At 47.8% G+C, this 26324-nt stretch overlaps 1 protein-coding gene across 1 annotated transcript in view; it reads right to left on the bottom strand.

The window, feature by feature from the left end:
• The window catches only part of Col15a1 (collagen type XV alpha 1 chain), a 111309-nt gene that overhangs the window by 13530 nt on the left and 71455 nt on the right, over window positions 1-26324 (bottom strand). Inside the window, exons 16-31 of the mRNA XM_008846745.3 lie at window positions 21236-21271; window positions 20731-20871; window positions 20467-20535; window positions 19754-19789; window positions 19562-19645; window positions 18220-18285; window positions 16133-16168; window positions 13460-13522; window positions 11347-11415; window positions 11202-11237; window positions 8434-8487; window positions 8278-8337; window positions 7508-7576; window positions 7340-7381; window positions 4276-4321; window positions 1648-1728 (exon numbers count right to left, since the gene is read on the bottom strand). Of these exons, the coding sequence (XP_008844967.1) occupies window positions 1648-1728; window positions 4276-4321; window positions 7340-7381; window positions 7508-7576; window positions 8278-8337; window positions 8434-8487; window positions 11202-11237; window positions 11347-11415; window positions 13460-13522; window positions 16133-16168; window positions 18220-18285; window positions 19562-19645; window positions 19754-19789; window positions 20467-20535; window positions 20731-20871; window positions 21236-21271 (988 nt within the window). The remainder of the gene's footprint in view (window positions 1-1647; window positions 1729-4275; window positions 4322-7339; window positions 7382-7507; window positions 7577-8277; window positions 8338-8433; window positions 8488-11201; window positions 11238-11346; window positions 11416-13459; window positions 13523-16132; window positions 16169-18219; window positions 18286-19561; window positions 19646-19753; window positions 19790-20466; window positions 20536-20730; window positions 20872-21235; window positions 21272-26324) is intronic.

Raw genomic sequence — 26324 nt, 5'->3', positions numbered from 1 at the left:
CCCTCCCTCCCCCGTCCCTCCCTCTCTTACTCCATTATCCTTTCTCTCTGCAGTGCGGAGGCTGGAAGCCAGGGTTCTGAGCTTGCTGGGAAAGCACTCTTCAGTGCTTCAGCCCCAGTCCCTGATTGCCCTCCTGTTTCAGACATGTCAGGCTCAGATTGACCCTGTCCTGTTTCAGACATGTCAGGCTCAGATTGACCCTGTCCTGTTTCAGACATGTCAGGCTCAGATTGACCCTGTCCTGTTTCAGACATGTCAGGCTCAGATTGACCCTGTCCTGTTTCAGACATGTCAGGCTCAGATTGACCCTGTCCTGTTTCAGACATGTCAGGCTCAGATTGACCCTGTCCTGTTTCAGACATGTCAGGCTCAGATTGACCCTGTCCTGTTTCAGACATGTCAGGCTCAGATTGACCCTGTCCTGTTTCAGACATGTCAGGCTCAGATTGACCCTGTCCTGTTTCAGACATGTCAGGCTCAGATTGACCCTGTCCTGTTTCAGACATGTCAGGCTCAGATTGACCCTGTCCTGTTTCAGACATGTCAGGCTCAGATTGACCCTGTCCTGTTTCAGACATGTCAGGCTCAGATTGACCCTGTCCTGTTTCAGACATGTCAGGCTCAGATTGACCCTGTCCTGTTTCAGACATGTCAGGCTCAGATTGACCCTGTCCTGTTTCAGACATGTCAGGCTCAGATTGACCCTGTCCTGTTTCAGACATGTCAGGCTCAGATTGACCCTGTCCTGTTTCAGACATGTCAGGCTCAGATTGACCCTGTCCTGTTTCAGACATGTCAGGCTCAGATTGACCCTGTCCTGTTTCAGACATGTCAGGCTCAGATTGACCCTGTCCTGTTTCAGACATGTCAGGCTCAGATTGACCCTGTCCTGTTTCAGACATGTCAGGCTCAGATTGACCCTGTCCTGTTTCAGACATGTCAGGCTCAGATTGACCCTGTCCTGTTTCAGACATGTCAGGCTCAGATTGACCCTGTCCTGTTTCAGACATGTCAGGCTCAGATTGACCCTGTCCTGTTTCAGACATGTCAGGCTCAGATTGACCCTGTCCTGTTTCAGACATGTCAGGCTCAGATTGACCCTGTCCTGTTTCAGACATGTCAGGCTCAGATTGACCCTGTCCTGTTTCAGACATGTCAGGCTCAGATTGACCCTGTCCTGTTTCAGACATGTCAGGCTCAGATTGACCCTGTCCTGTTTCAGACATGTCAGGCTCAGATTGACCCTGTCCTGTTTCAGACATGTCAGGCTCAGATTGACCCTGTCCTGTTTCAGACATGTCAGGCTCAGATTGACCCTGTCCTGTTTCAGACATGTCAGGCTCAGATTGACCCTGTCCTGTTTCAGACATGTCAGGCTCAGATTGACCCTGTCCTGTTTCAGACATGTCAGGCTCAGATTGACCCTGTCCTGTTTCAGACATGTCAGGCTCAGATTGACCCTGTCCTGTTTCAGACATGTCAGGCTCAGATTGACCCTGTCCTGTTTCAGACATGTCAGGCTCAGATTGACCCTGTCCTGTTTCAGACATGTCAGGCCGTGACTGCACCTCACTAGGACTCACAGCAGCCTCTTCACTTTCCCGGGACTAAAAATCAAAGGCTGGGCCTGGAACAGCAGCTGCATACCTGGTGGTCCTTGGGCTCCTTGATCACCTTTTTCTCCTTTCAAACCTGGAAAACCCCAGGATCCTTTCTCTCCTTTCAAACCTGCCATCAACACACACACACATTTAAGAAAAAGGAAAAGAAAGACAGTAGAAAATCAAATTTTCAAACTGAGCCTCTTTAGTAAAGTCTACTCAGACCAGCAAGGCCTGCTGAGAAGCTGACAAGAAATCTTTCACTAAAAAGGTGGGGAGAGCTAACGTAGCTGCATCAGATACATTGTCCCATGTTGAAAAGCTCAGTGTGTCTGGGAAGACAGATCCAGTTCACACTAACACAGGGCTGTCACAGAGAGGGGAGGAGAATAGGTGGACCGGAGAAGGGGCTGGCTCCCTTGAAACGTTTGCAGATGGCCCTCCAGTTTCATCTCCCTTCGGCCTCCATAGCCCAGTATCATGGGGCAGAGAAATCTACCAGGGTGGTGACACGGGCACTAAGGGTACCAAGTCATCTGTTTCACAGATGAAAGAACGTGGGCTGTGTGTTACACATCACCCTCAGTGACAGGATGCATGGCTTCTGAGGTGCTGGCCTCCCACAACCACTATCTCCTTATAGCAGAGAGGCATGGCAGGGAGGCTTGTAGGAGAATAGCATTTGGGAAGGGAACTCATCTCCTTCCTTCTTCTCAATGGGGGTAAGAGTGGCCATGAGACTTCCCGATTCCTGACCCCCAAGAATGCAGCAATCAAACCTTCCAGTGCTCTCTAACATAGAGATGGAGTCATGAGGTTTGTGGGCTTGGACTTCCTCAATGTAGGGGAAGGGCCATGAGTAGCAGAGACAAGATGATGCCCATTAGGAATCAGCAGGGAGGTGTGAATGCATGTTCCCAGGCCCCATCGATGATGGAGAGCTGCTGAGACTAAGGGCATAGGCAAAGATTGTGGGTTGCCACTGAGGCCACAGTCAGTGGTGATGAATAAGAAGACAGTAAGAGGGTCACCAGAGGTGGGGCTGCTTCCTCAAGAGGTAAAGTAACACCCAGGAGTACTTGATGAAGTATGACCTCTCACGAGGGGGATCACATCCAGGAATCTCTGTTCCCTCTCCTCCTCCCAGGGGAGCCTCACAGGACAGGAAACAAGTGGGGATCTAAAAAAGCAAACCCAGCTCCCCTTCCACTCCAAGGTCCACTTGGCACCAAGGAGAAACAGAGCCATGAGTAAGGTCTGAGCCCTGAGTTAGAACACAACCTGGATTTGGCAACCAAAAGGAGACAGAAAAAGCACTGGGTCAGACATCACCAGGGATCCACCCCCATCCCACATCCAGCAGGCCAGGGTGACAGGGCCAAGCTGCAGGTGAGTATTTTGGGATAAAGAAAGATTTTCCCCTTGTTTGAGTTGAGAGTGTTTGGGTTCTTCAATCTGAGAAGGACATGGTATGACAGAGTGTGAAGGTCGAGGGGGTCCAGAGCCACTGCTCCCTGGCAGGCCCTGCCTCCTGTCTGCCCTTCTTTGATGTGCCCTAGAGAGGCTTCCATGTGTAGACAGGACCATGCTGACATTTACTAATCAAACCCTCCGCCCGCCCCCCCGCCCCCGACACACACAAGTCACCAGTCCTCACACATCCCACCTGGAGGCTAAGGGAATGTAGGCTATGATCAGATGGTGTAGGCCAGGTCCTGACCTTGAATATGTGATCCTCTTGCCTCAGCCTCCTGAGTGCTGGGATTACAGGTATGTATCACCATGCCTTGTCCCAGTGATGGAGATCAAATGCAAGGCCTTACACATATTAAGTGCTCTGCCATCCTAGGGTTCTGCATTTTAACACACTCGCAGGCACTGGTGCTGGTGGTGGTCTATGCACACACTAAGGTAAAGGTCTTCTGAGCCCTCACAGCTCTTCCTTGGATTAGCTCTTGGTATACGATGCTATAAGTTGTGTATGAGTGTATATATGTGAGTGTGCAAGTGAATGTGTGTGTGCAGGCATGTGTAGAACCAGAGGACAACTTCAGCTGTCATTCCCCTGGTGCTGTCTGTTCACCCTCTACTTTTTTTTTTTAAGACAAGGACTCTCACTGGCCTAGAAATTCAGCAAGTCAGCCTCAGGGATCCATCTGTCTCCATGTGTTTCTGCTTCCCCAGTTCTGGGATTACAACATATACCACCATGCCCAATATTTCTTTTAAATGTGGCTTCTGGAGATTGAACTCAGAACCTCGTGCTTGCCTTCACCAACTTAGCCATATCTCCAGTCCTATCATTAATTTTAGTAGTTACCATCACCTAAATGATTTTAAGGGCCAGGGAGGCAAGAATCACATAGGATAATCCCAAGCAAGGAGCTGGCAATGGTGACTGTCTTGAACCTATTAGCAAAGGGATGAACAAATGGCATGCTTCCTGCTACCTCAGGGGCTCAGCCAGGTCATGCAGAACAGACAGGTCCATGACAAGGCCAAATAGAGGTGTATCCCCACAGCCTTGGTTCAGCTGCTCCCCCTCCCCTGTACCCAATCAGCCCTTCATGACTACTTCATCTGTGTCCAGAACTGGACACATGGAAATCATCTCCTCCAGAGGCATTAAGTCAGGAAAGTCCCAGAGAAACACAGTGAAGAAAGGAGTGTGTACCATGGAAGGTGACAAGCTCTGGGTCCCCAGGATGAGCAGTACCAACCTGGAAGAGAGAAACACAGGTCAGACACAGAGAGCCCTGCCCTGGCATTTGTCCAGGCAGCCACGGTCCTGGGAACATGTCATAGAAGAGGAAATGTCACAGGGTCTGACCTGTGTTTGGTTCTGGAGCTCCTGTTCTCCCCAGTAGCCCTTAACACACATCCCAGACCTTCAGTTGGGAAGCTCATCATGTAGTTGGCCTTGAAGAGATAGAACTGAGACTTCTGGCCAAAAATCTCAGCAAAAGGGAAGCCCAAGGCTTTCAGACATTTTGTGAGAGGGCTGGCTTGGCCAACACTGAACATTCTTGGCCTCCCTTCTTACCAATTAGGATTGACTCATGCCTGAGGCCAAGCATCCCAGGCAATCGTGAGCCAGCTCTGAAGCTGGGCCAGTCATCAGCTTTGCTTCTGTGTATAATCAAAGAGAAGCATAAGGTAAAGGCCCTGATGGTAATTAATAACAGGACTGTCATTAGATTGGCGGGACTATTCTGGACTCCTCATTAAGTGGCAGGGGTCTGGAATCCAAGCTATTCTAGAAAATATTCTTCTCAGTTCTTGCCCATATCCCTGTCATCATGCCTATTTCTGGTTTTTTGATTTTTAACATGGGTTCTTGGGCCTGGTTACATGAATTTTAGGGATCAACCTCAGTTCCTCATGCTTATAAAGCAAGTACTTCACCAATCAAGTTATCTCCCCAGACCCCCTTATCTATTAATGCGGAACCACCTGTAAACTATTGTTTAACACTGTGTGTCTTAGTTTCATTTCCTGATGCTGAGATGAAATACCCTGAAAAAAAGCAACTTAAGGGAGAAAGGGTTTATTTGGCTCACAATCCCAAGTTACAGTGCATCACTGCTGGGAAGTCAAGGTGGCTGGAACTTTAAGCAGCTGTTACATTACAGTCACAGTCAGGAGCAGAGAGCAGGGCTAGAGATAAGAGTGTGTACTGCTCTTGCAAAGGACCCAAGTTCGATTTCTAGCACCTATATCAGACAACTCACAACTGTCTATAGCTCCAGTTCTAGGGGATCCAGCACCCTTCTGACCATTGCAAGCATGTGCACAGATGCCTACACATAAATAAACAAACAGCTAATGGCAGAGAGCAATGAATTAAGGCATGCAAGCTAGTGCTCAGCTCACTTTCTCCATCATAAAGTGACACCTAGGGATTGGTGCCACTCACAGTGGGCAGGTCTCCCCACCTCAATTAATGCAATCATGATATTCTCCCCTAGACATGCTTACAGGCCAACCTGATCTAGACAATCCCTCATTGAGACTCTCTTCCCAGGTGATCCTAGATTGTGTTAAATTGGCAATTGAAACCAACCATTGTCCTTCACCGTCATCTTTTCCCCAGCTCAATCACAGTGATCCATCCAGCACTAGGGTCTTTCTATCCTTATGGGGATTGCAAGCTGCTCAAGAGTCATCACAAAAGAACTGAAGAAAGGAATAAGGAGTCTTCCAGAAAAAAAAACAAACCCACATTTTTAAGTTAAGGATGAATGCTGTAAGAGGATGTGATTCTGTTTGAAAGTTTCCACTTAAAAAGCTGGGTAGGAAACATCCATGCCCCAGCGCCCATGGTATCCCATCAAGCTATAGGAAATTAAAAGTCACTCTGAATACTCTGAGCCCAGAATTTGCTTCTTTTAAAGTAACCTATGATATCCATGATGTCCAAAGACCATGGATACTACCCAGGGGCCCAGCACAGGCCACGTAACTGCAGTACATTTCCCCAGCACTCTAAAGTTTGTCATGGGCTATCCCACACTTGGTTCATTTGGATTGCCTGTGGGAGGTGGTAACAGGCTAGGCTCTAGGTTGAGAGGGGCCTTCAGCACTCACACATAGTGGGACCCCCCAGACAGCCCACTGCCCCTGAGGCTGTGGTCTCTCTTGCATGGAGAAGGTGGATACAGTGCTTTCTTGAAGGTCTCCATCACCCACACTGGCTGCCTCTCTCTAGGCCATCTGTGTAAACATGCCCTGGGTGGTGCTGTCGGCTTCACCTGGTGCTTCAACACCTTAGCAGATGGATCCTGTCCTTTGCCTTCCAGGACAGAGCACCTGGACTCTGGATTGCACACTTGGATGCCTCAAAGGTCAGGTCAGATTTGGACATATGTCTGGGGTAGCACACAGCCAGCAACCTGAGTCACTTAGAAGCCTTGAGGCCCAGCCTCATTGCCATTCCTACAGGCATCAATTCAAGCCATTTCAAAGCATATTCTAAAATGATCATTTGCAAACTCCAGAGAGCAGAGACCATGTCTGTCTAGGTCATTCCTGTGTCCCCAGGCCCTAGCAAAGTCCTTGGCACTTGTAAGTGCTCAGTAAATATTTATTGAATGAATGAGAGAATGATTACACACAGTTCTATGACTCATGCCTGTCCCTGGGTTTCCCCACGGAAATAAGTGTCTCTTGACAGTACAGGCCAAATCCTAGAGACAGTGCTGCCAAATGCCTGGGGAGGGATCTGAGCTGTGATCCCAGATGTCCTGTGCTCTGTGACCTTGGGCTAGGTTGGAAGCTTCTGTGAGTTTGCCGCCCCATGATAAAGGGGAGAGATAATGCTTGCCTCTTGGAGTGGCGTGATGTACAGAAACATAGTCATCAGGAAGGACAGAGTGGTTACAGATTTTAGTCCCAAGTTTCCAGTGCAGAGGCCACGGTTTAGCATTGCTTCTTTCTGTTTCTAAAGGGTCTATTTTGCAATTTTATGCTCCACCACACATAAGGTGGTCTCAGTAGAACACTTGGTTGCATTGATCATAGTAAAAGAAGTCAATGTAAGGATCTTAGATGGTAGATATTTCATTGCTAGGGTCTATTATCTAGAAACTTCTAGACTCTTCAGGATCTATTTGTAGGTCATAGAAAATACTAGAGTAAACATCCAGAGATGGAAGGGGACCAAGGCAAGACTGATTGTTTTCTCTGAGTTGCCACTTCTGCTTAGCTTGCTATTGAAGGCTTGACTGTGTGTTACTTACTGGTGTTTTGCAGTGTGGCCGGGCAGGTACTGGGAAAACAGCCTGTGGGGAAGAGAACAAGAGAGGTGAGGCCATCAGGAAGCCCAGCTCCAGCTGAGGTGAGGCCAATCTGGTGCCCACTGCATGGTTCCCAGAAAAGCCTCCTGCAGCAGCTCCATCCTAACTTACACCTTTGATGTTAACCACAGCTCCAGGGGGTCCAGGAGGTCCTGGGGGGCCAGGTAGGCCAGGTGAACCCTGAAGGGAGAAAAGAAAAGCCAGCACTGAGTTTGGGGAGCTGGGAATGAGAGGTAGTTTTGGGATATTCCCCACACTCTGAGCTGGCAGCAAGGAAAGGAGGATCCGCTGATGCCAACCAAGGTCTCCTGCAATTAGGCCAGTCCCATCCACGGAGCATTTCTACATGGGGACTGCACTGCATCTTCACAATAAACCATGAAGAAAACAGCAGAGCAACTGTACCCTCCTGACTGACATACACAAATAATGAGACCCAGAGGGTGCAAGCAGTCTGCTCAAGGTTACACAGCAGCTTACAGCAAACTGAGATTGAAACCTAGATTCTGGTTCCCAGAGCTCAGTGAATATCTGCATTCCTGGGCCTGCGTGCAGGAGGAAAGAGAGGACATTAGGACCCTAGGATGCTCAGATTCATTTCTCCTTTCTTCCTCCTTTCTTCCAGTGTCGGGGGTGGATGTGTGGGAGACTGACACCTCAGTGCAGAGCTGCTCTAGGTGGCAGGGACTCTCCTGACAGGAGATGGAGGCAGGATTAGGTGCAAGGATCTTTCAAAATGGTGATGGAGGAAGAAGAAAATACTCCTGAACATGTACTCTGCAAGGCAATCTCACTGGACCTCACAGGAGTAGACCCTCTCTCACTAGCTCAGGACCCCAGTCCTAGACTCCATCCCCAGCAGTGGCGGCTGTGGTACTCACTGGCATCATGATTCCTCGATCTCCTTTGGCACCCTTGAGGCCATTCAATCCTGGACGACCCTGAAACACACATAAGACACTTTTGTGAGCTTCATGCTGTGGGGCAGCCTGGCCACATGGCTCCCTTCCTTCAGTCTGGGAAGCATGGATACCTACAGGTCGTCCGGGAAGGCCAAATTCTCCTTTGTGACCTGGTGGTCCTTTGGGGCCCTAGAAGCAAATCAAACACCAGATTAACAAACAACTGAAATGCAAAGTCCTGAGATATGGGGGTGTCCAGGCTCTAGTGGACAGTGGTGCTGATGGAGCAGGGATGGAGGACAGCAGGAATATAATTTCAAACTACCTACCTGTCCGACTCCCAGTCTCCTGCTTCTCCTTAGCTAGAAATGTGCCCTCAGCCCCTCAGCTCACCCTACTTTTCTGTAGTTTCCCCAGATTCACATCCAGGACCCAATTCTTCACAGCCAAGGAGGAACATGAAGTCAGTAGCTCAGAACCTCAGGTCTCTGATAGCCATGTGCTGGGCTGGCTCAGAACATGATCTTATAGCCCACAGTTCCCCAAGTCCTACATTCGGAAAACTGCAGCCCTGCCTCCCCATAAGTCAGCTGACTTGAGAACATGTTCCTAGATGTGGTTCCTGCCCTGAGGCCCAACCTTTGCCTTGGCATCTAGACCTCCAGCACAGTACTGGCCCATGGATCCTATTTCATGATGGTTTTCTGGGTCCACACAGTTTTTGAGCCCTTGCCCTGTTCTACACTCCTGGTAGGAACTATCCTGTCTACCAGGGCCTGAAGACTGTCAGCTATAATTATGTCTAGGGGGCCTCTAAGCCTGTCTGCCCACCACCATTAACAAAGATAACATGCCCTGAAAGATGGCAAGGAAAGACCACATTGAAACACGGTCTGCATGAAAAGCCCCAGTCCATCTTACGCCAAGGGAAGGAAAAAGTGAAAACAGGGGGAGTTCCCAGGGCACAAGCCACTTGGTGGGTGGTTCTATGAAACATTTCCTAAATGTCCATGTGCACAGAGGGCCCTGATCTTATTAATGATCAAGAGTGTCTGGGTTGGGTCCTGAAGCTCTGCACTTTTACCAAGTTCCCATTAGATGTCAGGAATGCTGATCCGTGGACTCCACTCGGAGCAACAAGCCCTAGTACATTTGTGAAAGAGTTGTAAGCTATGCTCATTGCTAGGGCCATAGCTAGCCCATATGGCAACATTATGCAAATTAAAAGGTGCCCTACTGCCTGTGTTTGGCAAGCTGTGCACAAGCTGGCCTTCAGTGGGACACCCGCCACAGCCATCTGCAGCCGCCTGCTGGCCCCACTGATAAGTGTTTGTGTTTCCCACAGGACTGGAGGTTACTGAGTGGTTAACCAGTTCGGAACAAGACTCTCCCATCTGCCTTCGTTCTCAGCTCCCCAACTCCAGGCAGTCTAGTCTGCCTGACTTCAGGGACCCAAGGCCTCAGAAGAACTGCTGAAGAAGTATTTGGAGCACACAGATCATTCATACATTCGTGATTCTTTCTCCTCAGACCTGAAAGCCAGCTTCAAACAAGCAGACCCCTGTGTAACTCGGCAATCCATATGCTTTTATAAAAGGAAGAAGGGCAGCTTATCTCTTTGAAATTGGGAACTGCGGGGCGGGTTGGGGCGAGAATCTGGACCCAGGGCATGCCAGACTGGCCTCAAATCCCCCACCTGCCTCTTTCAAGTAATGTGACAATGGGCATGTTAATTAATCTCTTTGAGCCTCTGTTTCCTAGTCTATAAACAAGAGCTCAGATGTTCGCATCTGAGGGTTGCCGGGCTGAAATGAGATAGTCCACAGGAAGCTCAAACAGTGCCTGACCCACTGGTGGCAGTCCACACCTGATCTTTCTTCATTTGGGGGAGAAGAATGTATGGTAGAAAAATTGAGGGTTTTTTTTTTTTTTTGGTCTTTTTGAGACAGGGTCTCCCTGTAGCCCCAGCTGTCCTGGAACTCACTATGTAGACCAGGCTGGCCTTGAACTTACAGAGATCTGCCTACCTCTGCCTGCCAAGTGCTGGGATTAAAGGCATGCGCCACCATGGAGGGTTCATTTTTGAGGGAAATAACTCAGGAAACCTGTTCAGAAACTCAAATGTGCTATGGATTTCGAGAATAGCAAGGCCAGAGGGCCTGTGATACCATCTAGCATGAATCACATCCCATAGGCATACAGACTGGCAGATAGGAGGCCAGAGAGATGGGAGGGCATGTCCCCAGCCTCTCAGCAAGCAAGCCCCAGACCCAGCACTTAGAACCCAGCAAGCTTGAGGGGTGTGGGTGGGGCTCCTTTTTGGGACTCCCTGGCATCTGGCAATCTTTACCAATTTTCCTTTCCTTCCTGGACACACAGCTATACTACACATCCGAGGTCCTGGGAATCTGAGTTCTGCTAGTGGAAAGTGCCAGAAGTAATGGTGATTATCCTCTACAACGCCCATCCCCCAACCTTAGCCTGTCCCCTGAAAGATGCAGTGTGACTGAATCCACAAGATGCCAGTGTCATGGTATAGACACATCCTGGATCTCCAAGTCACTGCTTGGTAGGGAGAGACCCAGCAGTGAGTGGTCAGGTAGACCACAAGAATGGGAGACAAGCTGCTCCTGTGTTCAACCACTGAGGGTTTGTTTTGTTTTGTTTTTGTTTTGTTTTGTTTGAGAAACTGGTAACCACTGAGATATCTCTCTTTCTCTCTCTGTCTCTCTGTCTCTCTTTCCTCCCTCTCCTCTCTCCTCTCTCTCTCTCTCTCTCTCTCTCTCTCTCTCTCACACACACACACACACACACACACACACACACACACACACACTTCACAACTGGGATATCTCAAAGCTTGAAACCCCAGTCTTCACCCAGCAGCGAGCTGTCTAGCTTACCATGGGTCCTGGGGCTCCATGAATTCCAGGTTCACCCTAAAATGGAAGATATGCACTTGTCACTCGGATGAACACTATTTGAGGTAGAATCAAAGACAGGAAGCCAAAGTAGATGTGTGCCTTCAGGGCCTGGTGATAGAATTACCTTTCTCCCTTTCACCATTTCCAGAGGAATGTCCCCAGTCAGGATGGCGCCCGGCTCTCCCTTTTCACCCTGCAATACAGAGAAATTTTTGAAGTTGGACCTCTTCCTGCAACTTTGTCTAGAGGGTCATGAAACCCTCCATCCTGCTGCCTTGACTTGTCACCTCCATCCCCTTTATAGTAGCCCTCCAGCACCACCACTTGAGCACAACCTTCTTGCTAGAGGACTGCAACAGCCTCCTACATGATGGGATGTTCTCTGAGATCTTCCTTCTACTGTCCAAGTTAACTGTCCAAGAGTACCCTTAAGGTACTGGTTTGCATATTTGATGGTTTGCTTCCCCAGGGACTTGATATTTGTCCCCACCAAGAATCCTTATTATTGTTTAAATAGCTGAATTTGGGAGAGATGAAGTTATAAACACCAGAGGCCTCTCCCAGCACAGGAACCTCCTGTCTCCTTATGTACCTTTCCCCCATACTCTAGGTCTTAGTGCAAACACCTACTTGGCTGGGCAGAGCTATTCTGGATGCTGAGAAAGAGATGATAGGAGACTGGGGACAAGGACGTGGGGCCCTTCTCCCAGTTCTGTCCTCTGTAGGGCCATCTACTTTCTCAGGAGGCTCCCAAGAAGACATAGACATAGGTTTGAGAACAAGATTCCATGCTCACCCTGAGGAACTGGGCTGGCCAGAGGGAGCCTCTTTTCAATAGCTAGAAGTGGTCAGGTAAGGGTACCAAGTGAGAAGAGAGGCCTTTCCATCTCCCAAAGCCCACAGCTGATATTTGGATCTTACCACTCCGCTGGTGAGGAAAGTCAGTCCTGAGCAGCAAGAAGAGGCAAGCAGAGTCATTAGAGGCACAGCGACAGGGAGTGCACTTACTGTGAGGGCTGGAGAAGAGCTGCTTGGCTGTCTGCCCAATGCCCAGTCATTCAAAGCAGCAGGGGGTTAGGGGCAGGAGCAGCACATTGGAACTACAGTCTGGGTCTCCCTGATCTTGCCACATAGGAAACAGCATTGAAAGCAAGAAGTGCCAGAGCTGACTCAACCCCATAACATCTCTGCAAGCCCGTGACAGCAAAAGCACCAAAGACAGCATCCTCATGTGGTTGCAAACTTTGCCTAACACACTGAACTCTCTACCCCATGACGGTGAGAGTCAACAGTTCCCATGGCATCTCTCCTCTTCCAAGCAAGGCAACATGGTAGGAAGGAAGACTAGAGAAAATTCCAAACCCACTCCTCTCAGAGAGATGCTCTTCCTTGACTCCCCAAGGAGTCATAGTCCCCCCCCCCCCGTGTAGCCTCCACTATAGCAGGGGGACACTTTCTGCTCATTCATCCCTGTGTGCTATCCCCATGTTCCTATAATTCTTGGTGTAGGAAACTGCTGAGTCCTTTAGGGATGAGAGAGGGACAGCACACAAGTGGATGTGGGAATAAGTGAATTCAAACCACAGTCTTTGCTATCTATTCATGGATGATTCTATTCCTTTTGGTTGTAATTACCTACTAGAAAGTTGATTCTAAGAGGCCATGTGGAGGCACAAAGGGCAGTTCTGTGCCTTGGGAGCTCTCCAGAAGTGCCCTGTATACTATTTATCCCAACTGCAGAATGTTCCAGCCTATAATCACCAAATATTAGCATTCATTTTATTCATCCTTCTACTCAGCGACTGTTAGAGGTATCATTTGTGGACCAGGCTCTGAACTGATACCAGAGCTATAGAAAAGTCTGTCCCCAGGAAGCACACATGATAACCCGTAGGTGGTTAGACAGAGTGAGGCATATGTGAGGAAAACAGAGACCACTGAGCTGCATTCTCTTTCCAGATTAGGTTGAAAATCAATGTTGCCCATCCATAGTAAGCCTTCCATCCTAAGATCATGGAAGTTACCAGATGGAGACTGCTAAAAGGCACAGGGTTTATCTGGAGCACAATAAGAGCATTCTAGAATTAGAAGAGTGGTGATACTTGTACAGCCTTGTGAATCTGCTAAACATCACCTAATTGTGCTCTACAAATTGTACCTCCAAGAAGATGGTTGACCAACGGGCAACAGTCAGCAAATTCTGAGCATGTACCCACCAGATACCTGGGCCCTCTCACCTGTTCTCCTTTCAGTCCTGGAAATCCAGGCACACCAGTGTCACCTTTGGGTCCTCTGGGGCCCTGCAAGGAATCATTGGAAGGCATTACGTTGATGGTTAACAGTCTTTAACCAAGCCTTTAATTCCAGCACTCCAGAGGTAGTGGTAGGCAGATCTCTGTGAGTCTGAGGCCAGCCTGGTCTATATAGTGAGTTCCAGGCCAGCCAGCACCACATAGTAAGACGCTGTCTCAAAAATCAACAAACAAAACAAAGAAAGAAAGAATGAAATCTACCTTCCCTTAGGTGTAGAAATGCCCTTATCTCCTCCCTTAGGGTTAATCCAGTGGGGCAAGTCAGGACCTGGCTAGAGGTCTATCCCTAGAAAACAAGTTCATCTAAAGATAATGTACTTTTAGCTTGGCATGGTGGTACACGCCTTTAATCCCAGCACCCGGGAGGCAGAGGCAGGGGATCTCTGTGAGATGGAGGCCAGCCCAGTCTACATAGAAACTTCCAGACTAGTTGGGGCTACAGGGAGACCCTGCCTCCCCTCCAAAAGATAATGTACTATTCCTTCCCAGAATTCCTGCCCCCTAGTGCAGTCTCTAAGTGCTATGATGTTGGGCTCAGGCTGCCCACCCTTCCTCAGAAAGGTTTCTTCTCTTCTTTTCTTTTGGATGCTCGCCAGAGCCCAAGTATGCTTTTAAGCTCCCCAGCAAATGCTTGGGGTCTCCTTGTTCTTGGGCTGTCTTCCCCATTGTCCCACCCTGTATCTGCTTGGCACCGGAGCTGCCGGTGGCTGACCCCAGCTCCTCCTTATCTCATGCAGCATGGCCTCGTTTCCTCTCCATTCTTCTACTCCCTTCCATGCAGCTGTGAGATTTATACTTGCCTGTCCTGGAGTTTTCCTTGTAAATGCTAATAAATTGTCCTTGAGCTTCCCTTTGAGTCTGCTCATAATTCTTTTATTAATGAAATTAAGAAGTCCAAGAGGGGCCCTGATTTCCCAGGTATCATAGGATGGCTCTTCTGGGACTCCCCAAGATTTCCAGTAACATTCCTTTTCTGTCTTTTAATTCTTTGATCAGAAGAGAAAACGAACCAGATTCTGTACCCCTAGATAGCATCACTTCTTTGCTATCCTCCAGCAGGGCAGGTGTTACTGAATCTGCCCATTAGCTGGTCCTGCTGGGCTGGTTCACCCACAGCCTCCCTGGGACATCTTGCATCTGCCCTCCCAGCACTCACCTCCCCAACTCCCACCCCACAAGATGGGATCCAGCATCCTAGCCTGACACCCAAACCCATCCTGGCCAGGCCTCACACCTCATCCTCCACATCATGGAGGTGATACCTTTCCCTTGACCACCCCATACCCAACCTGTGGTTTCTGTACTAAGGCTCATGCCACCTCTGCAGGGCTGCTTGTCACCCTCTACAGAGCCAAATTCTATACTCCCAGCCCAAAGCCACCTCTCCTCAACTTTAGCAGACACTGAACATTTGTGACAGTGACTTGCCCAGTCATGATGTCCATCCCCAAAATGGACAGCTTGGTACCTGATTACTATTCAGCTCTTCACAAACCCTATTTTGCTCTCCAGGTGAAAAAGTATGTTATCCATCACAGCAGTGTCTTAAAATATTTGTGAATAGTATTGTTTAGCAGTGAATTTCTGTTCTTTTCAAATAATCTTAAATAAAAGACAAATAGATAAAATCTGTCAAATGAAGTCTAGTGTATGGGGTCTGTGGCCTAGATCCTGCTCATGTAGACCCCCTTCACTTCCTGAAGTGGCTCCCTCAAAATGAAGAGCCACTCATACGGGAAAACATGTTGGAATGTTCCAGAAGGAGCTCTGCATCTTGAGGCTGCCTTCCTGGGGCTATCCTGAGGGGTACAACCTCTTCTGTTCACCACAAAGTTGTTTCCTACTCTGAAACCTCTCTTCTGCTCCCATGCCTTATTAACATGGATTTTTACCATCATCCATAGTTTATGCTCATTTAGAAAATATAAGGATAGTTCATTTGCATTAAAAGCAGAAAATATGAAAAGTTCAGAAAGTATGAAAAATAAAGTCATACAGTTCAGCCATCAAGAACAAATTCCTTTGTACTTTTGATCAATTTCCTTTATTTGTTCTGAAAACAGTATACTGGGCCTTTCAGAGTTGAGGGTTTCAGAGACCTCACCCTGGGGCCAGGCCTTGGGCTTCCAGATAAAACTGACTGCTCTCTATACAGAAACACATCACTCTTCCTATAAAAGCACACACAGACTGTTAATTAGTGGCCTTCCATTCCCCTCTCTCCCCCTCTTTCCATCATCACCTCCCTATCTCTTTAGGGACTTGATCTGCATTGCTTGAACCACTCAACTCATTCACTCTTGTTTATAACAAGCCAGCTGCTGCCATGGATGGTCAAGGTGTAAAGATAGGACCTAGCCCTCCGTAGCTGCCATAGAGCAGACAAACGCACCAGTGACTGCATGTTTGGCAAAAATAAAGTTCCATGGGTCTCAAAGAAGGGGACACTTCTGAGGGTAGTGTGAAGGAAAAACATGAATGACCAAGATGGTACTAGAGCTTGGTCATGCAGGGACAGAGGGAACTCCATCCTGAGAATAGGAACACACTAAGCACAGCCCCTGGTCACAGAGAGAAGAGAGCCATTGTGGTACTTACTGGAAATCCTGGCAGCCCAGGCACACCATCCGGCCCCTGCGATACACCAAAGACAAAGCATTTCCAGAGTCAGAAGGAGCACTGTGTCTCAGGGGCCCATTGTCCCTCAGGACCTGCCAAAGGCCTGAGCCTGTTTCTACACATCAAGGCCCACTGCCCCATTTTACAGAGGGGGATGCTGAGGCCACAAAGGGAAGGAACCATCCAGAATCACACAGCTAGTTAATGCTAGAGGCAGAAGCTTCCTCAAGGATCCAGAGTCCCACACACTGCTCCCCAAACCTGATTCTGCTCTCCATTGAAGCTTCTTCCACGTGAAGCTACTCAGTGCTTTTAATTCCTGAGGCTGATGGGCAGCATGGGGAATATGGATAAGTCATTTTTGAGGCAGTGCTGAGGGAGAAGCTGGGGAGAAGTGGATGCATGTTGGTGGGAGGTAGGTCTCTTCCTTTGTAGGAAGCAAGACTTTTAAAGGACTGGTAATTTTAAAGGACCCGGCAAACAGAGTTTACTTCACCACACTGGGGCCAGAGTCCCTCTTCCTGACAATCCCAGATACCTGTTACCATTAAAGGCACATGAGATTGGTGGGTCAGATATAGAAAGATGGATAGCACATAGATAAATAGATGATAGATATAGACAGATAGACACACAGTCTGTATCTTGCTTTGTTAGAAACCCAATAACTCCTGAAATCTCCAGTACTTCAGGGTACAAAGAACCCTGTGAATAGATTTTTTTCCTGATAGCTGCCTTGACTTGGGTTTTGAATTTTTAACTTGTTTGTTTGAGACAGGGTCTCACTATGTAGTTCTGGCTGGTTCAAGACCAGACAGGTCTTGAACTCAAGAGAGACCCACCTGACTCCCAAGTGCTGGGATTAACAGTGTGTGCCACCACACCTGGAACTGCCTTGGGTTTTGAATATTAGGGTCTTTAGATTGTTCATCTCAGTAGTGCACACAGGGAAGGGAGGCCTGTGGGACACAGCACGGAAGAGATGATGGAATGTACTGCAACAGTCTCTGTTCCACAGGAGAAGCTGGGAGCAGAGGAGCCTTCCAGAAGGCTGCAGGAATCTTGGGGTGGGTCATGGGTCTTCACCCTCAGATCATGAATAGATGGGGGCTCTGGTCAACCCCACTGGGAGCTGCAGAGTGGGCTGTCCCAGTGGATATCTGTTTTGCCTAGCTGTGGGGCATAAACCTCTGGGATCACAGTGATTTGCAGCGTACTTGGTATACTAAGCACTTTCACATCCTTCACCTGTTTTTTTTTTTCCTTTGGTCTTTTTGAGACAGGGTCTCTCTGTAGCCCCAGCTATCCTGGAACTCACTATGTAGACCAGGGTGGCCTTGAACTCACAGAGATCCGCCTGCCTCTGCCTCCTGAGTGTTGGGATTAAAGGTGTGTGCCACCATGCCCAGCATCCTTCACCTCTTATAAGCTGCCCCAAAGCCTGGAAAGGTGTTTTCTGGGAAAATGAGCAAGCAGGGGCTCCGAGTGGCAAGGTACAGGTGGGATTCAAAGGCTCCCATGGCCAGAGACTTTCTCCTCCCCAGTCCACAGCAGGTGCCATGGGAGCCTATAGCACAGAGGGGAAAAGAATACTTCCTTTTTTTGAGGCCCTGTCAAGTGTGGGTCAACTCCACAGCCTTGAGGAAGTCATGTGGATACCTTGTGTGCTAATTTCCGCATCTCTAAAACCCATGGGAGAAAGACCGAAGTGAGAGTCAGTCCCTCCTGGGTCCCAGTGGCCCCATTAGCACAATCCTATTCTGGGAAATGAGGTTGTACAAGTAAAAGCAGGCCCACAGCCCAATGCCCAATTGTCAGTGTTACAAGGATCCTTTGATTTTCATTACACATTTTGATGCACAGGGCCAGAAGATGCTGAGTTGAACACAACTCTGCAACATCAAATTATCATTATAATAACTTCTTTAAAAGGCAGATTTCTTTCCTTTAAACTTTGAAACTCCAGTTCTATGCTTCAGGGGCTAAACAGATTCCAACCCAACCCAGCACTTTCAACAGGGCCATCTAAGTACAGGCCTCACTCAAGGGCTGCTGATGATACAAACCGGAGGCCCCATGAGCTCAGGAATGTCCGAGAAATTCATGGATCCATTGGTGATGTTAATCAAAGACTGAAAAGAGAAAAATACCACAATGAGGACAAAGGACAGCATGCATCCCTCCTTGCTTCTGGCAGCGAGACCTTAACTTCAGTCGCCCAACATGGCACACATTGATCACACCCCAAAGCCACTGCCAAACACACCCATCCCTCCGCTTCCCATCAAACAGTCCCAGCCTGCCTGTCACTTCTCTTTTTTTAATTAAGTTTAAAATTACACGGTAGATGAATGCCATCTCTCTTTTAAAATTGTAAACATATGTATACATATATATGCACCCATATAAAGCATAGTCTGTGTGTGTGTGTGTGTGTGTGTGTGTATGTGCTGTTATTTTACATAAATGGCATCAGGCTGTATGCACTACTCTTCAACTCACTCTTTTCCACTCAATTATTTTGTGTGGAGAGCTTTCCATGTGCAATTCTGGAAGATGACTATTTTTAGTTTTAACAGACTGCCAGAGAGCCGTCCAAAGGGGCTGTACAATTTACACTTCCATCACAAGTATTCAATTACCTATTTCCCCATGCTCTTGATGCTTTTAAATCATTCTCTCTCTCTCTCTCTCTCTCTCTCTCTCTCTCTCTCTCTCTCTTTTCCTTTTAACTCTAGTCATTCTTTTTCCAGGTTTCTGGGACTTTTTTGCCTTTCTCCTGCTTCTAACCTAGTGTTACTGTCTCAGAAAGCCAGGATCTTTCATAAGCACAATGGCTTGGTAAATATGTATGTCAGATGGATGGATGGACAAATGGATGAATGGATGGATGGATGGACGGACAGATGGCTGGAAGACAGTATACATAGGCAAGCTCAGCTCAGCACTGCCTTCTTTCTCTTGTCTGACTCTGGGGTTAGTGAGCAGGTACTTATGGCTCCTCACTGGGTGAAAGCCTTTCATAGGCTCTCTGCCAGCGGTGAAGGTGGTCCTTTAGGCATATTGCTTATGCTTTGATTTTCTTTCTCTACTGGCTCAGAACCTTCTTAGAAAACATGGATGCTGCTTCTTTGGGGCTTCCACAAGACCCCAGTACTTATGCTCCTAGGCTATTGTCTGCCCCTGATCCTGTTGACCAGAAGATCCTACAGGTTGTATGTGGGAGAGCAGTGTCATGGGGGAAGGGGTCTAGGGATAGATAGGTGAGCACACTGGCAGGTGCAGGCCCCAACACTGGATGCTGGTTACATGCCTCTGCTCAGCCACTATCCATAAAGGGGTAGACAACCTCCTCTCCTCTTTAGCAAAGGCAGAAAACACACAAGATCCAAACTGGCTGATACTCACACTGGACAGGACCTCGATGCGCCCAGGTGGCCCCCTGGGCCCAGGGGGTCCCATGGTGCCTGTTCCATCCATTCCCCTTTCACCCTGGTTACAGCAGAGAGAAGTGACAAAAAAACTCATAGTCCATGGATAATGCTTCTAGAACCGTCTAGAAAGTTTTCCCCTAACCCCACTTCAGATGCGCTACTTTACCTTGGGTCCCTGGTCACCTTTTTCTCCTTTGGGACCCTGGAAAAATAAGCAGATAAACAGACATTGTTTGGTTTTCTCCTGTTCTCTGGGTGTACTCTGACTACTTTTCATCTTGCCATCTCTCCCTAAACTCTCCTATAGATGCTCTCCCAGGTGATGGGATCAAAGGAACAGGGGGATCTTTCCCTTCCAGGGTCAGAAGGGAAGACATTCACACAGAAGGCAAGCCTCATAGGCCCTCTCCCAGAATGGGAGTGTCACCTGATCCCACTCTCAGATCCTCTGAGTGTAGGAAGCTCTACGTTTTCTGCCCTAAAAGTTGCTCACTTCTGGGCACTCAGCCCTGGGTCCCATGTGACAAAGATCATGCATTCTCACAGAGTGTCCCCATGCAGGCGCACCACAGAGGACAAGGGCAGTGCTTGCTGGGAACCGATGAGCACAGCAGGGAAGTGTTTAGGAGAGGAACAAAGAATCAGAGATGCTCAGTGTTGAGGAACTGGCAGCTGGGGACAAAGATGACTTTCAAGTTTTCCAACATGATACTCTGTGTGTCTGTCTTCTTAGAGAAAGAAGCTACAAAAAGCTCCTTAGAAGCTCCTCAGACTGCACAGTAACCGAGGGCTGGAGGCATGGAGAGTGTGAAGAGCCAGGGTGGCCCCAACAGCCTGACAGCAGGACAACCTTCATAAAAGGGCTTAACGTCCACTTACACTTGGAGGGGTTGGTCCCGGGATTCTGGGTTCTTTCAGCAGTGGGATGCTTCCAGAACCTTCAGTATCCTAGGGAAGAGGGAAGAGCAAATATTTCAGAGCTAGCCAGAGTTCCCTGTTTGTGCCAGGAGAGGAGGCATTGAGGCTAGGGGCTCACAAGGGACTCTGCACAGCCTCTGCCCTAGGACCAGCATTCCGTGTGCTGGGATTTCCAGTGGTTCTTACTCCACATCACTCTTCAGGCACAGGAATGGGGGAAAGTACCTCAAATCCAAGTCCTGCTGTACAGCCAGGACCTGGAGGTCCAGGGGGTCCAGGAGGCCCTGGTGGTCCCATGACCCCAGGCATGCCAACTTGTCCATTTCTCCCTGGGGGCCCTGGAAAGCCTCGGTTGCCAGGGTCACCCTGAAAGGAAGAAGACAGGTTCATTATCAGCCCTGATTCCCTGGTGGGAGGAATGACATGCACACCTGAGTCCTTGAAGTTAATTAGATTGAGGAATTCTCTGATCAGCAGTGCTTAATGGCACAGAACAGCTGTCTTGCTAATCGGCATTTCCCTTGGTTGCTGCACACAGGAGGGGTGAGGAAAGGGAAACACCACAGGGTTTCCCTCCTCACAGTCCCCAGCTGCCCTGTCTTCCCTGAGCCATGGCTCTGTGGAGTGCTTCTCTCTGCTCTGTGACATTTATGGGTTCATTATTCTGGCCCAAAGGTACACTGATAGGAAAGGAAAGAGGAGGAGGGAGGGGAGAGCTATTCTTAGTTACCTTCTCACCGGCAGAACCATTGGGCCCTCTTGCTCCCTGGAACACACAAACACAGGGGTCAGTTAGGATGTGTTGCAGTAGACATGTTCAGAAGAAAATGCGGAAGTAGCATTTTCTTCTGAACATGTAAGTAGCACGATATGAAAACAGACTTTGTCCAACCTGAGTATACCACAGTAGGTGTCAGCCTACTGGATGCTCGGGCTGAAGTCTGAGAAACCCATTCTTAGACCACCCCTAACATTGAGAGCAAAGTAGAGCAGTTGGAGGTGAAGCAGAGAGAGATCACAGAATCCTCTTGGATTCTCACATTGAGGCAGCTGCTCCCCCACCCCTCCCACGGCAGAGGTAAGGAGTGCTTCCTAACTCTAAACCAAGAGAAAGGGGTGTTGGTTAATGCCAATTATCCACTTGATTGGAGTGAGAAGCACCCAGGAGATTAGTAAAGCAAAGTTCCAGGTCTATCTGTGAGGGAGTTTCCAGAGGGATTAATTAAGAAAGAATGATCTGCCCTGAGTATGGGTGGTGCCATCCCATAGGCTGGGGACCCAGATGGAACCAAGTTGGAAGAAGCCAGCTACCAGAGCATGTTGTCTCTCACCCTCTCCCTCTCCCTCTGCCTCAGCCTCTCCTCCCTCTCCCTCCCCTCAGCTATCCGAGCTACCAGAAGGTAAGTAACTAAGTTCTGTCACACTATCTTGCAACCATGACTCTGCCTCATCATCACCCAGAAACACACAAACACAGGAGCTAGGGGACTGGGCTAAAACCTCTGAAATGCTGAGCCAAAATGAGGCTTTCCTTCCTTTAAATTGTTCTCCTGCAGGAGCTAATCCAGCCATTACATGGCCACAGAAGACTGTGATATTAATTATGATGTGCCCGTCACCTAACATGGCATCTTCCCTTGCCCTTTTTCCTGAGCTATACCAAATCCATAGGAATGACAAAATTAAGAAAGGAGTCACTCAGGTCTAAAAAGGAATGCCAAAGTGAAACAGATGGAAAGCTGATAAGGAGAGCTTAGCCACACAGAGAAAACAGAGAGAAGAGCACCACCGTGGGGAAAACTGGAATGGGGCAGTCCAGGAGGAAGCAGCAGGGGGAAGCCCCGGGGTCCGGAGGGGCATGAGGAAGTGGGGCAGCCCAGGAGCTTCTGAAAGGGAGACAGCCTGAATTTCTGCATCAGGACAGCCATTCAACCCTGACCATTCCCCTCATCTCCTAGTTCCACCCGTGTCAAGGAGCACCCATGGGTGCCTTAATGCCGCAAGAATAGTAAGAGTTATTAGTGAAGCAGAGAGGGCAGAGCCCCAGGTGACTAGAGGTCTCTGGAAGCCTGGAAGATTCACAAGCACCAAAAGGAGATCAGCTTCTGAGACAGCCGCCCAACTGCCCAGGGGTGGCACCACCCACAGTTGACTGGGCCCTCCCACATCACTCAGCAGTCAAGAAGATGCCCCACAGACATGGCCACAGGCCAGTCCTATGGAGGCAATTCCCCAATTGAGGCTCCCACAACCCAGGTGTGTCAGGTTGACACTAAAGTTATCCAGCATACAGTTTGTCTGAGGGTTCATTCTGCTCTTACCATCCCCATTCTGAATTTCACGAGCCTTGAAGAAGCCACTGCCCACTTGCCCAGTGATAAATACAAAGGCATAAAAACTAAACTTGGATGCCAATTTTGATAGCAAACACATGGAAAAAAGTCATTGGTCTGAAGGAAGGCAACACTGTGAAGGAGACACAAAGTCAACAATAGAAAAAAAGCAACAGCATTAAGAAAACAATGCAGGTCGGGCGTGGTGGTGCATGCCTTTAATCCCAGCACTTGGGAGGCAGAGGCAGGGGGATCTTTGTGAGTTCAAGGCCAGCCTGGTCTACATAGTGAGTTCCAGGACAACTGGGGCTACAGGGAGACCGAAAAAAAAAAAAAAAAAAAAAAAAAAAAGAAAGAAAACGATACAATCAGGACTTTAGGTATATATTCTCGGAAAGAAAAGAGAAGACATTGTAATCAGGAAACAAGAACAAGTGATTACAGGGTGAGATCGGTGGTTATGAAAAAGAACACTTAGCAGTCATGGAAATAAAAATATACCATCGTTGAAATGAGGAACTAACAGAAGATACACACCCCCAAAAAAAACTAAGAAAGAGGACCAAAGACCAGGCTATGTTGTTTCAGAAATCAGCAAATGGATAAAGACCTAGAAAGAATGGCAAAATGGAGCTCGGAGAACAGTCAGAAGTTCTAATATCTACTTAACTAGAACAGAGAGAAAGTAGCACCTAAAAAACTATGGCTAAACATGTCTACACCTGCTCTTGGTTGAATATGTCTACACCTGCTCTTAGCCAAAGGGCTGAAGAGAGATGTTGAACATTTTTAGAAAATCAAAAAACATACACAGAGGTATCCGGATTAAATAACACAGCAGAAAGGCTATATGTTACCAAGAAGGTTAAGTGGGAAGATGCTTTTTTTTAAAGAATCCACATCTAGTGTCAATGTATAGGGGATTTCAATAGATGAAAAATATAGAAAAGCAAGTTCCCAAATTTGCCAAATGGAAAAGTCAGATGACCTTCAATAGGCTGAAAATCAGAGTGAAATCTGAGTTCATACTAGATAGCAACTGGGGTTGCCTTCAAATCTCTAGGGCAAATGTCTTTTTGGGGGGGGTCTTTTTGAGACAGGGTTTCCCTTGTAGCCCCAGCTGCCTCCCGAGTGCTGGGATTAAAGGCATGTGCCACTGGCAAATGTCTTTTTTAAAAATTATTTTTATTTAGTGTGTGTGTGTGTGTGTGATATGTGTATCTTCCCAGCAACATGTCAAACCACCAGCAGGGGCTCTTGTGAACCACAAGAGCTTGGAACATGAGCAGATTAGCCTGGAGATGGAAGGGTCCACCTTACTGGAATTTTTGTGAACTGATAAGGTGAAAATTGAGACCTGTGATAAATGGTTCAGAAAAGACTCTGTACTTCCAAAATGGGAGGATAGAGAGTACTTCACTCCATAGCCAGAGGAATTGTTGTTCAGTGAGTCTGTGCACTATCCTATTAGCAGAGCTGTGTGGTCCTAAGTGGGAAACTATGGAGAGAGCAAGTCTACAGTGGAGTGATGTACAGCAGTGCTGTGTGTTACAAGATTGTAGCTTACAATTTGCTTCACTTTTTATTTTTGAGGCAGGTTCTCACCATGTAGGCCTAGCTGGTGTGGAGCTCACTATGTAGACCAGGGTAGCCTTGAGTGTTGGAATTAAAGACAGGTGCCACCACAACTGGTCTATAGTTCAGAATGTGTCGTGATTATTCTTGATGGTCTGCTTGCCTGGCCTGAGATGTGCACAGAAGATTAGAAAAGCACACTTCTGGATATGTCTGTGAGGGTGTCTGAGATTATTAAATCCCTAAAGAGGGAGGTCCTATCCTGAATGTGGGTAGCACTATCCCATAGAATAAAAGGGAGAAAAGGAGAGAGCTCAATAGCTCAGGTCCACACTCTCTGCTCTCTGGCCATCACAAGGTGAGCAGCTCTGCTCCCCAGCTGTACCATGTGCTCCCCACCATGATGGACCTAAACCTTTGAAACCATGAGCCAAACACATCCTTCTACCTTCCTATTGCTTTTCTCAAGGATTCTGTCATGGTGACAAGAAAAGTAACACAGAATTCATTAGAAATTTTTACTCATTGTGGTAAACTGAATTATCAAAGACATTACTAGATGTCAGCCTACTGGAATATCAAAGAAGCCAGTAGATGCATGGCTTTTTTTTTTAAACTGGGGTCCCTAGTGGAGCTATCTGCTGGGTTTACTCATGGCATTAGAAATAATAACTTTCAGCTCATCATCCTCTACAGTTGACTATGATCTGTTTGGTTTTATGGAAGCCTATCACCCACATGTTGTCCTAAAGACATCTGATGAAGAAAGAAGATAGAAGATAGGAAGTCAGTCCAGTGTTACAATGTTTTAGACTCTGAGCACAGCTGTTACTGGATTCTAGGCAAAAGTAGCTTGCCAATTGCTCAGTCTTAAAGGAGACCCTGGTCTTTATTACATAAGATGTGACAATTATATCAAAGTAAACTGGGATTACTAAGAGAAAGGGAAGGTGGTGACCACTTCATTGCATGCTTCTTTCAACCTACAGGAAAGACAGAAGCTCAATTTACAATGACATTTCAAGCCCAATGAGATGACTCAAAGGCAGTTCAGTGGAGTACAAGGTTTCGCAGAAATTCTGGGTAGTTGAGAAAACTTCAGAGCACAGACTCTTTCCTGCTTGGGTGTTCTAGAACCTTCAAAGGCTGAAGAATAACACGAGTGCTTCCCTGGACTCTGGAGGATCCATGCCCTCAGACAGAAGCTGCAGAACAAAAAGGAGCAATGTTGAGAGCCTCCATCTCCAGCAGGCTCCTCCACATCACTTCCAGATGTGAAGTTGTTAGCTGCCATGTGGGTGCTGGAAACCGAAACCTAGGTCCTCTGCAAGAGCAGCAAGTGCTCTTAACCACTGAGCCATCTCTCCAGCCCTACTGGATACATTCTTAATGACCAGTTACACTTTGATGACATCCACACACTTGATAATAATTATATATAAACGTATTATATTTTCCAGTTAAATAAACTGAGCCTTGTTGTTTGTTTATATGGGAACCTCACTTTGGGCCAGGGCATGGCAGTACATACATGTAATTCCAGCATTTGGGAGTTGGAAGCAGGAGAAGGAGGAGTTCAAAATTATCCTCAGATGCATTGTGGAGTTAGACGCCAGTCTGTGCTGCATGAGACCCTGTCTCAAAAACAACAAACCCTTCACTTTGGTTACTGCCTAGATTGTTCTGTGTGCCCTGCTAATGAGGAGCACGGTTGACTGCACACCATGCTCCTCATTATGAGAAAAGATTTTCCTACAACTCAGTCTATCCAACTGTGGGAGGAATACTGCCTCCTACACTGGCTCAAGTCAGCGGTCAGAGGTATCATTGGACCGTATATACTGTAAGTCCCTGAGATTCGAGTGACTTTATTCCAGACTGTGCTCCTTGGTTTACTTTTTACTCCCTTTT

The sequence above is a fragment of the Nannospalax galili genome, unplaced genomic scaffold (assembly GCF_000622305.1).
Source record: "Nannospalax galili isolate Female #2095 unplaced genomic scaffold, S.galili_v1.0 scaffold1663, whole genome shotgun sequence".
Lineage (NCBI taxonomy): Eukaryota > Metazoa > Chordata > Mammalia > Rodentia > Spalacidae > Nannospalax > Nannospalax galili.
Note: the sequence above shows the minus strand (reverse complement) of the source record. Positions and strands in the feature narration are given on the sequence as shown.